At 56.0% G+C, this 16,029-nt stretch overlaps 8 protein-coding genes across 8 annotated transcripts; 5 read left to right on the top strand and 3 right to left on the bottom strand.

Annotated features, from left to right (window-relative positions):
- Positions 1-803: 803 nt before the first annotated feature.
- On the bottom strand, positions 804-4,002 carry DICSQDRAFT_76415 (methylmalonate-semialdehyde dehydrogenase). Its single transcript, XM_007360437.1, has 16 exons — positions 3,704-4,002; positions 3,509-3,642; positions 3,377-3,453; positions 3,235-3,321; positions 3,128-3,182; positions 3,046-3,069; positions 2,747-2,995; positions 2,623-2,693; positions 2,523-2,570; positions 2,338-2,467; positions 2,107-2,283; positions 1,797-2,054; positions 1,390-1,745; positions 1,127-1,324; positions 1,036-1,057; positions 804-982 (listed from the first exon to the last, which is right to left on the bottom strand). Exons 1-13 carry the CDS (start codon positions 3,932-3,934, stop codon positions 1,643-1,645), a joined length of 1,644 nt encoding a protein of 547 aa, XP_007360499.1. The 5' UTR covers positions 3,935-4,002; the 3' UTR covers positions 804-982; positions 1,036-1,057; positions 1,127-1,324; positions 1,390-1,642.
- A 259-nt stretch (positions 4,003-4,261) lies between these two features.
- On the top strand, positions 4,262-5,587 carry DICSQDRAFT_158633 (uncharacterized protein). The gene is made up of 5 exons (XM_007360436.1): positions 4,262-4,357; positions 4,423-4,527; positions 4,597-4,643; positions 4,711-4,724; positions 4,788-5,587. Exons 1-5 carry the CDS (start codon positions 4,288-4,290, stop codon positions 5,470-5,472), a joined length of 921 nt encoding a protein of 306 aa, XP_007360498.1. The 5' UTR covers positions 4,262-4,287; the 3' UTR covers positions 5,473-5,587.
- Positions 5,588-5,849: 262 nt separating this feature from the next.
- Positions 5,850-7,243, bottom strand: DICSQDRAFT_46265 (uncharacterized protein; the record flags this gene model as incomplete). The annotated part of the gene is made up of 4 exons (XM_007359765.1): positions 5,850-6,363; positions 6,420-6,652; positions 6,712-6,892; positions 6,948-7,243. The coding sequence occupies 4 exons, from the start codon at positions 7,241-7,243 to the stop codon at positions 5,850-5,852; spliced, it is 1,224 nt and encodes a 407-aa protein (XP_007359827.1).
- Positions 7,244-7,431: 188 nt separating this feature from the next.
- On the top strand, positions 7,432-8,061 carry DICSQDRAFT_46116 (uncharacterized protein; the record flags this gene model as incomplete). The annotated part of the gene is made up of 1 exon (XM_007359752.1): positions 7,432-8,061. The coding sequence occupies one exon, from the start codon at positions 7,432-7,434 to the stop codon at positions 8,059-8,061; it is 630 nt and encodes a 209-aa protein (XP_007359814.1).
- Positions 8,062-8,213: 152 nt separating this feature from the next.
- Positions 8,214-8,882, bottom strand: DICSQDRAFT_45879 (uncharacterized protein; the record flags this gene model as incomplete). Its single annotated transcript, XM_007359733.1, has 3 exons — positions 8,214-8,330; positions 8,384-8,770; positions 8,829-8,882. 3 exons carry the CDS (start codon positions 8,880-8,882, stop codon positions 8,214-8,216), a joined length of 558 nt encoding a protein of 185 aa, XP_007359795.1.
- Positions 8,883-10,337: 1,455 nt separating this feature from the next.
- DICSQDRAFT_45623 (uncharacterized protein) lies at positions 10,338-12,527 on the top strand (the record flags this gene model as incomplete). Its single annotated transcript, XM_007359713.1, has 5 exons — positions 10,338-10,623; positions 10,682-11,120; positions 11,188-12,043; positions 12,120-12,356; positions 12,435-12,527. The coding sequence occupies 5 exons, from the start codon at positions 10,338-10,340 to the stop codon at positions 12,525-12,527; spliced, it is 1,911 nt and encodes a 636-aa protein (XP_007359775.1).
- A 383-nt stretch (positions 12,528-12,910) lies between these two features.
- Positions 12,911-14,072, top strand: DICSQDRAFT_164891 (uncharacterized protein; the record flags this gene model as incomplete). The annotated part of the gene is made up of 2 exons (XM_007360435.1): positions 12,911-13,112; positions 13,177-14,072. 2 exons carry the CDS (start codon positions 12,911-12,913, stop codon positions 14,070-14,072), a joined length of 1,098 nt encoding a protein of 365 aa, XP_007360497.1.
- A 609-nt stretch (positions 14,073-14,681) lies between these two features.
- Positions 14,682-15,622, top strand: DICSQDRAFT_164890 (uncharacterized protein; the record flags this gene model as incomplete). Its single annotated transcript, XM_007360434.1, has 3 exons — positions 14,682-14,762; positions 14,819-15,166; positions 15,224-15,622. The coding sequence occupies 3 exons, from the start codon at positions 14,682-14,684 to the stop codon at positions 15,620-15,622; spliced, it is 828 nt and encodes a 275-aa protein (XP_007360496.1).
- Between the last annotated feature and the right edge of the window lie 407 nt (positions 15,623-16,029).

Below are 16,029 nucleotides of genomic sequence, written 5' to 3'. Positions count from 1 at the left end.
CATGGTGAAATAGGTGGCAGCCTTTCGATGCTACTAGGAATTGGCCGGACCTCGGACCTCGCTTCATCAATGGCGAGAGGATAGCGCGTGCCCAGGCGGGTGCAAACCAGGCTCAGACACAGACTGAGCGGGCTGAGTTTCCTGAGGACCTCGTGGCGGATGACAAGCGGGATCTTGACTGGTCGACGGTCCTGAAGCGGACGTTCGAGGCGTACGTTCGCGGGGAGACCCCGAATATGTACGGCGAGTGGATCAAGTGGTGAATAACACCTCTGTCTCCCTTTTGCTTGGTGTAATACTTGTTCCCTCTGCCTTACCTCACTTTGTTTACTTTTCCGCGCGGTGTAGTATATACCTCCTCCACTACAGCGACTAGACCCCGACCTACAACAACAGCCCGACTTGAGGTGCCTGTGTTGGCTGTTCATCCTTGACCGTGCTATCACCCATCCTACCTAGCTCTTACTTCATAGACCGACCCGGTGTAATGCCCATTCCCCTGACTTATTCATACATGCTCGCTCCGCCGTTCATTCCTGTGTAGTTGGGTTATAGCGTGTCACACGACGGCTAGGGTCATGACTCTCTAAAGCATACAACTCTTTCTTATCCACACATGCACACATGTAGTCGGTCACCATTGTTTTCTCGAAAACTATACCCACAAGTGAGAGCTCTTGACCCTGAAGCAATGTGTGCAGTCCTCCTGGGAAAGGTATCTTGCGAACACTACGCATGCTCGATATGGCAATATTCTAACGTCCTGCACTGTGCTCAGCGCCTCATCGAACTTGTGTCTTCATCGCTTAGCTGCCATGACCACGCAGGAAGTTTCGGTTCTCGTCGTGTGTTTAGGAAACATCTGCCGGTCCCCGATGGGCGAGGCGGTCCTCAAGCATGTCGCAAAAGAGCGTGGTCTAGACGTTACCGTCGACTCGGCCGGGACGTCGAATTACCACATCGGCGAGGATCCTGACGATCGGTAAGATGAACGAACCATTTCCTTCTCTCGCCTCACTCCTTGAAACGTTGCAGGACCGTGCAGGTTTGCAAGAAGGTAGCGCGCGAACTGCCCGAATGGCTGCCCGTTGAACCCCCTGGCTGAGACTTGAATGCTTCTGGTCAGAACAAGGTCCCAATCAAGCACTCCGCACGACAAGTGCAGCAGCCAGACTTCAAGCGGTTCACGCACATACTGGCATCGGACGAGGCCAACCTGCGGGCGCTGCAAGGCATGAAACCGCGGGACGCCACGGCGGAAGTCCGCCTCTGGGGATCGTATCTCGACAACAAGCCCATCCCCGACCCGTACTACGGCGGCATGGTCAGTGCCCTTCGTTGCGCTTCGTTTGGGGTCGGCAGCCGTGGTTGATGTGCATTCGCTTGCAGAACGGGTTCGACAACGTCTACGCACAATGCGTGAGGCTCTCGAACGCATTTCTCGACGATGTGTTCGGGGTGAGCACGCAGACCGTCGAGTAGAACAGGCGTCCCCATGTATGACCGCTCATTTTCCATACTTTCTTGCTATCATGTGGTGCTTGCTGTCGTTTGGTTGCTCAACAGTCAGAGATTCGATGACAAAACGGTGTATTGTTATAGTACAGTGCAGTGTACACATCCCAGACCGATCGCTGAATGCTCAATGATGGGTAGGCATGTCCACAGACGCCTTGTTCCCAATCGCGTCCTCGGCCTTCCACAGCGCCGTCGTCGTCTTGTTCTGAGTATAGAAGTCGATACCGCTATATGACGTAGTCAGGAATCCAGCACGCCACTATCATTAACTTACTCACCCGCGTCCATAGAACGGAATGTCCCCAAGGAAGCTGGCCTTGTTGCCGCTCCAGGAGAACATCGGGAGCGGAACGGGGATGGGCACGTTGATGCCGACCTGACCAACCTCGACCTCGCGCTCGAACTTGCGTGCGGTCGCCCCAGACTGTGTGAAGATGGCTGTCCCATTGCCGTACTTGTTTTCGTTGACGATCGCGAGCGCGTCATCGAGCGTGTCGGCTTTGATCACGACGAGGACAGGGCCGAAGATTTCCTCACTAACGCTGATCAGTACATGCAACACTTGAGCATGGAGCATATGTGCGTTACCGGTAGCACCGCATCGTGGTGGTGGCCTCAATGATCGTAGGTCCGACCCAGTTGCCGTCAGGGTACTCGGGAACTTGGTAACCACGTCCGTCGAGCGCGATTATGCCGCCCTCCTCCTGGGCCGAGGCAATCAGGCTGGTGATGCGCTGCTTCGAGGCCTGAGAGATGACGGGGCCACTAAGAGGTGATCAGCGCGCGCACCAGCTGTCAAGCTAACCATAGAAAGCGTACAGATCGGCGCCCTGCTCGAAGCCTTGGTTGACGTTGAGCTTCTTGACGCGCTCGATGAGCTCAGGCAGCCAAGACTGCGCATTGCCGACCAAAACGGCGACGGAGATGGCCATGCATCGCTGGCCAGCGGCTGAGGGTGAATGTCAGCGTATGTAGATGGTGAGGATGTTCGCCGTGTATCCTACCTCCGAAAGCTGCGCCGATGATCGAGTTCAACGCGTGGTTCTTGTTGGCTGTCAAGAGGACTCAGTTCCCATCTCCTCGCCATCACTCAGTGCAACGCACCGTCTGGCATTAGAACCGCATGGTTCTTCGCACCCAAGTTCGCCTGCACTCTTTTGCCAGAAGCACGGCCGCTTTGTAAGAACATGTGAGCCATACGTTTGAACAACGCCACGAACACACCTACCGCTCGTAGATGTGCTTGCCCGCACGATCACCTCCCACAAAGCTGATCGCCTTGATCTTGGGGTGGTCACAGATGGCGTTGACAGTCGGGACAGTGCCGTGCACGACGTTCAGCACACCTGCTGGGAGTCCTGCTCTCTGGCAGAGCTCTGCGATGATCATCGCGGCGCCGGGGTCTCGTTCGGAGGGCTTGAGCACGAGCGTGTTGCCGGTGGCGAGGGCGACGGGGATTGTCCAAAGGGGAATCATACTGCACGGAAGGTGAGTATGCCGTCTTCAGCATCGCAAACTGACACTCACGCGGGGAAGTTGAAGGGCGCGATGCTATGGATAGTTGTAATCATCAGCGTGTTAGTTTGATTTACAGCTAACGACAACAAACCTAGCGCAGACACCCAAGGGCAGTCGACGGGTCGAGGTATCCATGTCTTTTGAGACTGTAGAGCAGTGTGAATTTATGATCGTCAAACGTCAGACTCTGATAGTCACCTTCAACAGTGTCGCCCAGGAGCGCGGTGGGAATACCCGCCATAGTTTCTACCACCTGCAACCCTCGGAGAAGATCACCCTGCGCATCTAATTTGGAGCATGAGCCTGTGAAGCTAGGCAGACAGTGACTCTAGTCATGTACCAGCGTAAGTCTTTCCTTGCTCGAGCACAATGCTGGACGCGATAGCGTCCGCGTTTTGCCTTAGCTGGTGCTGAAGGCTGTCGTATCGTGAGCATACACTTTGTGGAAGTACATACGGGCATAAGAACATACTCCAGGACGAATCGTTGACGAGTGAGAACACTAGAGCGGCTCCATGTCTTGTAAGCCTGTTGGGCAGCGTCCACAGCCTGTGCGAACTCCGAGGAAGTGGTCTCGGGCACTCTCGTCAAGAGGGTTTGTGATGCCTAGTATATTGCAGTTGTCAAGCTCAGATTCTGATGAATGACACTTGAGTGCCTCACGTACCGGATCAACAACGTCAATCCACTGCTCCGCCTTGCTCTCGACGAACTCGCCGCCGACAAAGTTCTTGGTGTTGGCTCCCGTTGCGTTCGTACCCTTCCACTCCTGGGAGATCTTCTCGGCCTTGGTTTTGGCGGTCGCGCTCAGACCGCTGAGCGGGGGCCGGGACGCAGAGGCGGTCGCCAGAGAGCGAACGCGCAGCTGGGCAGGACGAGGAAGCTTGGCGAGAGGCATGGTATGATGTCAGATGCAGAGCCTGTCTTTACAAGAGCGTATGCGGACGAAGGAACATATATGGGAGGAGGCGTGGAAGCAAGGTCGTAGGAGGTGTATATAAGATGTTCCGGCAGGCTTCCGGAACGCACACGGGTTGGGCCTCCCCCGCCGTTCCCGTCGCGTGAACGAGCTCCGGACGCGCTAGTCATGTGGGGTAAACACCAAGCGCCCATTACCTCAACGCGTCGGTCGCCGCCCTGATCCGCCAGGCTGCGGGCGTCCCGCCCCGCCGTCCAGGTCCGCAGCCGCTGATCCAGCTGTACGCGCTGCTTTCCCAACTGTAACTCGCATCGTCTTCGCTATCAACTGTCATGCCTCACCCGCCGATACAGGTCTTCCTCACTACCATCGCTTCCCAACCCGCGCTCAGGCAGCGCCAAGGTCTGTGCGCCATGCATTGACCGATGTCGCTACAGCAGCTCATACATCGCAATCATCCTACGCAGAATACATCCTCCGGGTCTTGCAGGTCAAGAAGGTCCAGTTCACGTCCTACGATCTCGCCTCGGATGAGGAGGCCAAGAAGCTCTGGCGGCGAAAAGCACCACTAGGCTAGTACTAGTCTGCTTCCCGCTCGCCCGACACCTTTCCCACCCGGGAGCTGACTCGAGCTTGTGCAGACAAGCAACAGCTGCCTGGCCTTCTCATCGGCGGAGAGTTTCCCGGGGTGAGTTCTCCCTGCACACACGGGTTATAGGGATAACTGTATGCTAATATCGTAAATCGGTTCACAGACCTTCCAGGACTTGTACGTAGCATCCCACCCAATGGCTTCCCGCCTCCATGTCTGACAGAGCGCGCAATTGCTCAGCGAGGACGCCGTAGAGTTCAACGAGCTCGACCAATTCCTGCGCCTCAAGGAAGAATGGGACCCCCTTGAGGAAGACCGGCCCATCCTCCGCGCCGTCCCCGTCGGCATCCCCGGCGCGTACTCCCCCGCACAGATGAACCCCGAGCACATCTCTCCCGCGCCATCCCCGATCAAGACGAAGGCCTCCCGCCGCGAAGGCGAAAGCGACGCTGGGGAGCTGCTCGGGGATGCCAACCTGCACGGGGTGGACGTCACGGAGGACGACCTGGAGGCGCTCGTGAAGGAGCTCGGGCTGACTGGTGCGGACGCGGAGGACCTCGTCAAGGGCCTGTCTGGGGAGGACGCGAAGAAGGATGCTACTCCTCCCCCTCCCCCTCCTGCTAAGCTGGAAATCACTGCTCCCGTGGAGGAGGAAGCTCCTGCGCCACCTGCGAAGGAAGAGGAGCCTGCGGTTGAGAAGCCTCAGGGACCAGCGGGAGAGACTCCTGCCGCAGCGGACGTCGAGAAGGTCGAAGGATCGAAACCAGAGGAGCCTGCGGCAAAGGAAGAAGCTCAGGCGACGGCCGATCAATCGACGGAGATTGAAGAACCCGCGAAAGCTGGAGAAGTCAAGGCTGATGAGCCCGCAAAGGCAGAGCCACCTGCTGAGACGAGCACTCCCCTTGCGGTTGATGAGAAGGCGTAAGGATCTCGCCGTAAATTCATCGTGTACTTTCATTTGGTTTCTTGGAGAAGGAGACACTTCAGGGCTGTATTCATCAGTTACCCCGGAATACCTTGCAAATGATCTTTCCAACTCGCGGACATGCAATTATGTGACCAGGGCAGGGGTGAAAGGGCGGCGGTCGCCCTTAACTCGATACAGCTCGAAACAGCCCGGTAATGTGCACATATACCCGCCGTTGAACGAAACTACAGACTCTCGTTCAGGCTACCTTTGAGTTTGAGCTAACAAGTTCGTTGCAAAGTTGCCAACGCCATCCGTCCCAGAGAATGTATGCTATACAACGCACACGGAAGCGGTGATGCGTGCGCAGTGATTACACTGTATGTCCCGATCGATTATGCACAAAACCATGATCTATGTCTCAAAGAAGTCGCCCTCAGGAGGTCGTGATAGTCGCCGTCGGACAGAGGGCACTGTGTCGCTGAAAGCGGTTGCAGTCGTCCCCGGGGCTGCTGTGGACGTCTGGTACGTTGCGGCGCCCCCGTCGTCTTCGCCCTCGGTCTTAATGTCACCGCTCTGCAAAACATGAAGGTCAACAGAAGTAACTGGAGAAAGATAGCTGCACTGACCGCTTGTCTCCGAGAGCCGCTGCCTTCTGTCCTCCTAGCCGAGGTGGGCGTCTTTGGACGACTCTTGCTCTCGCTACGTTCGATGTATTCGGGACGGCGGGATCGCCTCCGTCTGCGAGGTTTATCTTCGGGTTCCAGCTGACGCGGCTCATCAGGCTCAGAAGGGTAGTGCCACTCGACCGCCGGCATGAGGCACGCGACCAGACCAATGAAAAGGATGAAGAAGAATACGCCCGAGGCGGCGAGGGCGGAGAGGAGCGGGAATCGCGATATGAGGCCACTGGGTGGATCACGTATCAGTACAGTTTCTCGTGCAACCGTCGTGCTGGTCCTCACCGGATGCCATGCTTTCTAACGAATCCGCGAACGGACCCTGAGAGGACCGCGAGCTCGCGCCCGTGCCCCTCACCGAGCGTCCTCCACTGGTCGCGACGACCAAGTTCAACCCTCGCAGTCGCGCGGGAAGTCCCCACCACGAAGTCATTGAGCATAGGTAGCTCGAGATTGACGGTACCCGGCCTGTTATATAGGAACGACCACGGAGCAAGGTATTGCGGTAAAACAATTGCCTGAGGAGAGTACTGCTTCAAGCTTCGTTGCGACGCATGAGCAGTCATAGACAACCTACCGGCTTGCGTGCTTCTGCAATGGTGCTGTTTGATGGACCGACGAGTGTCAGGCTCGCCATGAAATTGCCGAGAGCGATGTTAGCTTCATTCGCAGGTACGACAAGGTGCAGAGATATGTCGTAGGGCTGATTGGGGGCCACGTTCCACAACGCGACCTCCGCGTGCGGTATAGCACCGTCGCTGTTGGTAATGGTCAAGATACTACATACATGCACGGCGCGAGGCATAGACGCACCCATATTGGAGGTAGATGTCTGTCTCCCAACTGACCGCAATGTTCTTCCAGACAAAGAAGCCCGACGCGATAGACAGGAGTATGATGAGAGGTAGTATGACAGAGAAAACCGCTAAAGGTACAAGATGTGGCGCGAGCGGAGAGAACAGACGCAGTACAGCCCAAAGGAGGTCGATGAAGAGCCGGACAGGTTGCAAGGGCCAGAGGTTGCTGAGGATGCCGCGAGTGTCATCTGCGACTTGCTTGCGTAGCTGCTCGCGTTCTCGAGAGTCACGCTCCTGCTTCTGGCTGTCCATTTCACCAGCTGAACTGTCCACAGTGCGGTGAGAAGAGGAGGTTGAGGTTGGGAGGACAGTGAAAGCAGTTGAACGCGCGCAGTGGACGCGCCGTGCGGACCTCGCGTATTGATGTCAATGCAGTCCCACGTGATTCTGCATATCCTTGTCCTACTACGCTCACCATCACCACAGACGGGCATATTTGGATGGCGAGCGACATCCAACAACTCCTTGGCTGTAAGCCATATACATCAAAGGTCACCGCGCACATCGCTGCCCTTGCTGAGAAGGTCTCCAAACCGGACGCTACCACTCCCGAAGTCAAAGCTTACCCCGACGCCGTCTACTTCAACTACTACGCGCTCGGGATCAGTCTACTGTTCAAGCCCGTCGGCGGCTATGTCCCGAGGACTGGGCTGAAGCTGGAAGAGCTTCAGGATAGGATGTTGGTCTTGGACGGAGTCGATGTTTACAATAACCCGCCGCCCAAAGCGGGGGCGAACGCGTCTCGCGCGACCAAGTCACCATACACTTCCTATCCCATCTCTCCTATCACACTCAATCTCGTCGCGATCGAGGCAAAGGAGCGTCCTAGTTACTTCAATGTCACATCGGAGACGACTGGCAAGGAATTCGTGTCGGCTTTGGGCGAGCCGGATCGGAAGGGCGGTGGAGCGGGCCCTTCATCAGGGTCAATCAACATATGGTGCGAATGGACGAAGGATGGTATCATGGTCGAGTTCGGTGGGGAAGAGAGCAGAGGCCCCCAAGCTTGGGAGCGGGGGAAGGACGCAGTATGGAAGGTGATCAGCATCTTTTCTCCAAAGGAGGACTGAATGTACAAGGTAGGTATAATCTTCTGTGGCTCGCGATTCCTTCAGCAGGTTATGTACAAAGTATCTTACACAGCCGGTTGTTGCCTTTGGCAAATCACAAGGGGCCGGCTGTCCGCGATGGTTAGTTCCTAGGACGAGGTTAGGGAGCTATTTCATGACGTACTGTATTGGTACACCAAACGGATCTCGATAATCTCTCCCCCAGGACCAACGAAATGGACATGTCGAGTGTAGCGTTTCTCACCGTTGACTTGCTCGAAGCCCCATACCTTAAATCACCAGTCAAGATTCCCGTACGGCAGAACAGATTCTGAAGCCCCACCTGCTCGGCAGTCCAAGTCTTGCCGCTCTTTGAGGTGTCACTCTTTGCCTGAGTGTAGATGATCTTGCCGTCGGCGAAAGAGTCGTCGGACCAATCCTTCTTCAGGTGGTCGTACTCGATCTCATCGAGGGTGACCCGCCTACTCGTAGAGAGCACCGCACCGAAAACATGATCCTCGTGCGGCCGCTCTTCTCCGTCCAGTATCCGGTTCTCGGTAGTGCCCTTGACGCCGCTCAAGGTCTGTACGATTTCGATGTGCTCGACGCCGTCCTCAGTGAAGTGCTTCACGTCGAGATAGAGTGTGGCCACAGAAATGGCTTTGCGGGTCCACCAGCTGACACCCTGGAGACGGAGGATCTCGTCATTGTCATCGGAAAGGGACTTGTCCTAGGTCGAGATTATGAGTCGACTGCGCTCTGCATCCCTCATTGACAGCGAGCCTAACCATAATGTACTTTCCGCTGATGTCGCGAGTAGTCTTGTCGGCGGGAGCGGCCATGGTAATCAACTGATCTGGAAGTTGGGGTGAGGAGGAAGGCAGGGGTGGACGCGCCCCGTATCCATACGGGCCCTGTATTTATGAACTGTACACGATGCCCTCTTCCTAACTATCACATGAATATACCCCGTGGGTCTCCGCATGCCCTGGCAGCATCATCGACGATGTTACTGCACCCGACCACACTAGCCTGCGGTGAATATGATGTCTTTGGCTCTGTCAAACCAGGGTCTAATTTGCCATCTGACCGTTAAATGACCTTTCCGAGACTGCAATGCATGTGAATTGACAGGGAAGCTGGGGCCGGGGTAGGCGGGCAGAAGATCATGGGGGGTATCATTACGGACGAAGGAGGTGTTCGAGAGACAGGTCGTGGGAGGTGCGTCGGCATGCGACGCATATGCGCATACTGTACTAGTACATACGCGCAGCTCGTTCCTTTCAACCTGAGCTCCAGATAGACATTAGTACCGCTCAGAATTGGCTGGATCTCGGAGCCGCCCGTATCTCGTACCTCCGTATTTTGAGTCACGTTCCCCAAGACGCCGTGCATCCGTTACTACTTCGTCACGTCTCAGATCTCATGACCGACAGGACGCGCGCAATCGCACTCGCGGTCGTCGCGCGCACCTCCTTGTCCAATAGAAGGAGCCTTGCTCCATAACAGCAGCTTCGCGAGAGCACCCAAGATTTGCGTTCACTAGCCGGACAACTCTGTGGGCCTTGCGCGATGTCTCAGCCAGCACATTTCGCGAAGCGGGTTGTCATTTTCAACACCGTCGTCATACACCTGAGGGTGCTCTCAATTGCATTCTGAGAGTCCGATATCCGCGACGATGTTTATGAGTAAGCCTCTCTGAAATTGTGGAGTACGCGCGACTTGTGCCACGTCTCCGTTGTGCGCTAGAGTCGCCGAGATGGGATGCATCAATGATTCATATCATGAAACTCCAGCGGTAGTCCACCTTAGGCTACTTGATATAGGGCCTTGCAGCATTTTTTATATATAGCTAGGCTTGAGGAGACCGACGGCTTGTGAAAGAGATATACTCCCAATGCAAGCACACGCGTTGCAGCGGTTGGCGATGGTCAGCGTGCACTCGCGAGGCCTGCCTGTTATGAGACGTGACGCACCAGTAACGGATGCACGGCGTCTTGGGGGACGTGACTAAAAATCCGGAGGTACGAGATACGGGCGGCTCCGAGATCCAGCCAATTCTGAGCGGTACTATTGAGTAGTTAGACGACATCGAGACGTCGGATCCGGATGTACTGCGCTTGATGGCGCGGCCGTGGAAATGCTCGGAGTGCGCGGGCAGTGCGCAAGCAGCTTCCGATCCTCTTCTCACCGCTCATGACCGCCGACCTCCTATGCCCGTGTTTGCAATCTCTTTGACACCTTCCGTCATCTTCAATCTCCTCACTCGGTTGGATCGTCAGCTGTAATCACATGGGATGGCAGAGCCATCCACGTCGAGCTCAAGATCTGGGGCCTCTTCTCGCTTAAGCTCAACCCATGTCGGGCGGTCCGAGGCAACTACACTGGACGAGCCCTCCGAAAGGCCTGTCAAGTTCACTCCTGCCAATAGTTTCGACCTAGAAGATCACCAGCTTGCTTCTCAGGCGAGCACAAGAACGGTGCCTTGGGGAAGTCGTTTCAGGGCGTTCGTTGCGAAACATCAAAGGCTACAGCGTATATGGCTCTACATCCGAGGGCCGCGTCCTAAATCGGACTTGCCAGGTGCGTGACCTTAAGCTCATGTCTTGACAGAACCTCTTCCGAGCGACGATTTTTGCAGATCCCACCCCCTGGTTGAACTTCAACCTATACACTGGACGCAAGCAGTACGGCGTCGCACTAGAACCCGCACTCATCCGCTGCACGCGTCCGCTCACGCACCCATGGCTCTTCGTCATCTTGGCGGCGGGTTATATCATCGGCTTCGCGTTCTTCGCGCGGGCACAGTCTTTCCTGACGCCGGCGGACTCCTTCATCGGATGCACCGCGACGTACTGGGCGGCGTTAGACGGGTGCGGACTGGACGGGGTAAACTGTATGCCATTCAGTAACTCTACTTTCGACTTCCGATGTCCCGCACAATGCAGCTCCGTCGTGCTGCAGAATCCCAGGACAGTGGGCGACGAACAAGTGGACTTCGTACCTCTCATCGTTGGTGGAGGAGATGCGGATCACACCTATCGAGGAGACACGTTCATCTGTGCTGCTGCTGAGCAAGCGTAAGTCGTGGAGTCTTCTGTGCCCTTCCAGAGTAATCCTGATGGTCTTACTCGCGACGGTCAACAGTGGTCTCATCAGCGATCGCAAAGGTGGTTGTGCAACCCTGGAGCTCGTTGGAAACTTTACGGATTATCTTCCTTTCACCGCCCATGGCCTGACATCCATCGGCTTCCCCTCCGTGTTCCCACTCTCGTTCCGATTCCTGCCCACGACCTCCCTGCATAGTTGCTCCGACCTCCGCAACGAAGCCTTGGCATTCAATGTCCTCATCACTGCCCTCATCTTCATTGTTCTCCGACCTAAAGCCATAGTCGCATTCTGGTGTCTCGTGTGCATCGGCTTCTGGCACGTCGCTCTCTTCTCCCAGCCAATGGCTAGCCCCCCTCCTCTCGACGACGCCTTCCAGCAATTCCTGCCTGCGCTATTCGTAGCATACGCTTTCTGGCGCCTTGCATTCCGGTTCACGATGCCGGCCTTCAGGAAGGCTCCCATCGAAGCAGCAGTGTGGTATCTTGGGCCCTTCTGGGTCGGGGTCTTGACGAATATAACCATGGACAAGATTCCCATCGACAGACTCACCGCCTCCGATATCACGCAGCGCCCTGGCGGTCTTACTGCCCTGATAATAATCGTTCTCATCCTCCTTGCAATTGTGATCAACCAGGTGAGAGTGATCAGGAAGACAGGTTGGTTGCCGCACTATCTGGGATGGTACATCGCGGGGGGCCTGGTTGTTGTCGTCCTCTCACAGCTGCCAGGCTTGGAACTTCGGATTCACCATTACATTATCGCCATGGTTCTCATGCCTGGAACCGGCTTCCCCACCCGTTTATCCGTGATCTATCAAGGCTTCTTGCTCGGAATGTTCTTGAACGGAGTTGCTGCTTTCGGCTTTGACTCCGTCCTACAGACCCCCGCCGACGTGAGTTCCCGAGTCCTGATGGCTTCTTGCTGCGGTACACGTGGACTGCTGATGCTGTGGCCATTTGACCTTGCAGCTGCAGCGTGACGCCCCTCTCGGTTCAGATTTGCCCGCGTTCGTGACGAATTCGACGACATACAACGCTTCCATCCCGCTACAGAACCAGACCATCTTCTGGAATTCAATCCCGGACGGCGAGAACTGGGACGGCTTTGCGCTTCTGGTCGACGACGTCGAGCGATACGTTGGCTCTGCGCTGAACTACTCCTTGGCGGCGCTGCAACCCGGAATCATACACTTCTTTAGGCTCGCAGTAAGTTGGTTTTTCTCAAAACTTTTGGTCGTAGTCTGCACCGCATGTGGTGATACTGATGTGTGCTCCTAAAAACAGTTCACTAGCGGCGGAACAGCCGGAGATTTCACCAAGGCGGCTACGCTGTATCCGAACGGCTCATGGGTAGACCCTCTTCCTGGACCCTCATAAGCTAATAGACGTCGCCTTCCTCCGCCCTTCCGTACATTCCCATGATCTCACACTTCTTCTCCCGTCGCACTTGTCTCTTTGGGTTTCACATTCAAGGACATCGGACTATATATGTAATCATATTCACATACTCCGGCGCACTGCGCCGTTAGTTGCGTTCCGGAGCTCCAGTTGAACGTTGGAAACTGAACCTGACCAGACCGCGGTGGGCGGCAGCTATCTTCGTGAGTCACAGTCGCTGCGGGTGCCGTTCCGCTGACCGCTCGTCAGCTTTCCAGACGCAGCCATGAATGGGACAATTGAGTTGATAGAGCGCCTAGATGACGACGCTCGGAGCCAATGGGAGCATCCCGATCAAGAGAGATCTGCGGTGAGATCCCTTGATGTCCGTGATTCAGGCGGTGGCTGCAGCGAGACAAAGCACTGGCAAGCACCTATATCAAGTGGGCGTCCTTGGTTCCCCTCCTTCGATCTGTTTCACCACCTTCGCTGGCATCGTCCCAGCACTACGACACCTCATTCACAACCGCTCTTCCCTTGTCGCCACTATGCGTGCTGTTCCTTCGCAGTTCAACAACCCCGACGGTAAGCATCAGGTTGCCTCCGTCATAACCACGAGTGGTTCACAACGATCTCCGTTTGTTTCCAGACTTTGCACCCGTAAAGCGTCGGCCCGGCCGATTCTACTGCAAAATATGTACGCCTCCCGGCTACGCCGAAGGTCAGGCGATGAACCTTTCCGCGGCACTTCACCACGAACAACACAACGAGAAGCATCAGGCTAAGGTTCAGGAAAGGCTGCATGACGAATGGTTTTGGAATCCTCCTGTGGACTGGGGCCCGACGCCCATCCCCTTGGACTCCTCCCCCTGGGAGCAGGCCTACCCGTCCGAACGTGCCGAGGAGTTCATCAACCACTGGCTCGACAACATCGCCGCCGCTCAGCGTGACGAAGCGCCGGAGTCCATGGATACGTTTATCGACAGGTACAATCAGAAGTACCAGGACTGGAACGACAATGGCAAGCCTAGCGAGGAGGAATGCGGCGAGGAGAAGAATTGCACGGAAGATGTCGACCCGGATCGGGAGGTAGACGACTACGCTTGTAAGGGTATCCCTGGGAAGTGGTACGACGTCGATTCGTTCCACCCCGATGAAGAAGGATTCGACGCAGTCGGCTGTTACTCAGCGGCGGTCAAGGCGGGCATATACAAGGAGAAGCAGTGGCGGGCCCCTGCTGTCGATACCGAGCCAAATATGTGGCTTGTCGAGGTCGATCTCCGCCAGGAGTACCTTGCCTGGGGTTTCTCACCTGAGCAGTACGCCGCAAGGCACAACTCCGCCGACACCCCACCCTCTCAGCCCGAGCGGCCTCGGACGGAGGCACAGGATGCGCAACCTAGCGAGTGGAGGACTGTGAACCGCAGGAAGAGCCGTGGGCGCCGCCTCGACAATGGCGGGGTACAGGGGCAGAAGTCCGGGATCGTCGACGGGGGAAAGCGCCGCCCGCGCGGGCGACGAGCCCGCAGGGCGAAGATCGTCTAATCGGATTTGGGTGAGTTCTCACTCCTGTCGATAGATGTTATAATAGTGCTGAAGCCGTACTATAGTTCAGTTCTCGTGCCTCCGTCGCGCATCTGTAAGGCAGGTACCTCAAAGCTGCCGGGCCGATCGTCGTAATGACGACGTTGCTCCCTTCTCAGGTCATGTTCCCCGTCTCGGTCTCCGCGTCTCATTCGCAAGGTCGTTCCCGCACATCATCATGTCATATACCCATCGCTTTTCCGTGTTATCTTTTCCCTAGCATAGCTTCGCCCTATCTATCCTCCGTATCCCAAGTATCCCAATTTTGTTCTACACACTACTCGCACGCGCTATCTCATGTATTTCCTACGATACATTCCCATCTTCTGCTATCTGTCCACAACGAATTGGACTTCGTTCGCTGTCGTGTATTGAGTACCTATATGTAAGGCATTACGAGAATGCACTGCTTCGACGCGCTGCAAACATATCCCCGAGCTGCCAGATCTCGATCAGGGGCTCAGGGTGACGTCAGCGAAGTGTGGCTGTGGAGCAGAGCAGCTCGGGCTTCCTGTCAACAGAGCTCGTCTCGAAGCTCCCGCATCTACTTCACCTTCTACCACGACCAGCATGAGTTCCAACTACGACGATACACCACTTCCGGATGGTTGGATCCGCGAATTTGATCCCAAGTCCAAACATCCGTTCTGGGTCCGTCGTTGTCTGCTCCCAACAGTTTGGTCGCTGATCCTCAGCTTTGTGAGCAGGTAGACACGCAGGCCAAGCCGCCTCGGTCAATATGGGTTCACCCATTCGAAGACGAGCAGTTCCTTGCAGAGCACCCTGACATTCGTGATCGACTAGCCGCAGAGCGTCCGAGCGAGCAACCGCCTCCGTACACGCCCCGGCGCCATTCATTCTCGGGTTCGTCAGCGTCTGGCTCGCGTCTGGCTCCTCCTGCCAGGAGCGACGCAATTGGGACGTCACATTCGCATCCTGGGACGCCCGTCGCGGGCCAGTCCCAGCATTCCAGAGGCTTCTTCGGCAAACTGAAGGACAAGGCGATTGGCACGAAGGAGGAAAGGGAGGCGAGGCGCCGCGCAGAGGACGAAGAGGTACGCAACTATGAAAAGGCTTCAATCCAAGCGTCATGGTGCTGATGATGGTACCAGAACAAGCGCTATCTTGCAGAACTGCAGAAGAGGAGGCAACAGCGGGCTCAGATGTCGCCGTCCCTCGGCAGTTACAGCCGCTATCCTCAGTACGGCGGGTCTTCATCGTATGGTCAATCGTACGGAGGAGGATACAGTCAACCGATGTACGCTGCTCCAGCCGGAAGTCCCTTCGGATTAGGCGGACGTCGGACTGGATTCGGCGGCGGAGGATTCGGTGGAGGAGGAATTGGCCTTCCCCTGTTCGCTGGGGCTGCTGGGGGTCTTCTTTTGGGAGATATGCTTGGTGGCGGATTTGGGGGAGGAGGGTTCGATGGTGGCTTTGGCGGTGGAGGATTTGACAATGGATTTGGCGGAGGAGGATTTGACAATAACTTTGGTGGAGGCGGGTTCTTCTAGGGAGTCACGCCAGATGTCCCATGACGTGCAACTTGCATGCACATGTACTATTGCGCGCTTAGCCTTACTGTATCTTCATACTTCTGTAACTGTAGGGATTGTGACGTGTCCCCATGGCACATGTAGCATACACGCTCGACTTCTCTTGTACCATTAGGTTCGGAATAGTATCGATTGATATCCTCAGTTGTTGCCCCACTTCTGCCTTCATATCGCACACTCGAATCAAAGGCCCTGACCACATTCCCATGTCTTTCAAATAAATGAGCCGTGTAGACGATGGCCATGGTGGAGTGTCGGAAGCAATCAATACAGAACATGACATCGCCGGCTTGACCGTCTACCACGACAATCCCGGCGTGTAAGCGCGCCTCCGCGACGCGTATTACCCGCGTTCCTTCCTCAAA

This window comes from Dichomitus squalens (genome assembly GCF_000275845.1).
Source record: "Dichomitus squalens LYAD-421 SS1 unplaced genomic scaffold DICSQscaffold_1, whole genome shotgun sequence".
Classification (NCBI taxonomy): Eukaryota; Fungi; Basidiomycota; class Agaricomycetes; order Polyporales; family Polyporaceae; genus Dichomitus; species Dichomitus squalens.
The sequence above is the reverse complement of the archived record's forward strand: the minus strand, read 5'-3'. Positions and strand labels throughout refer to the sequence as shown.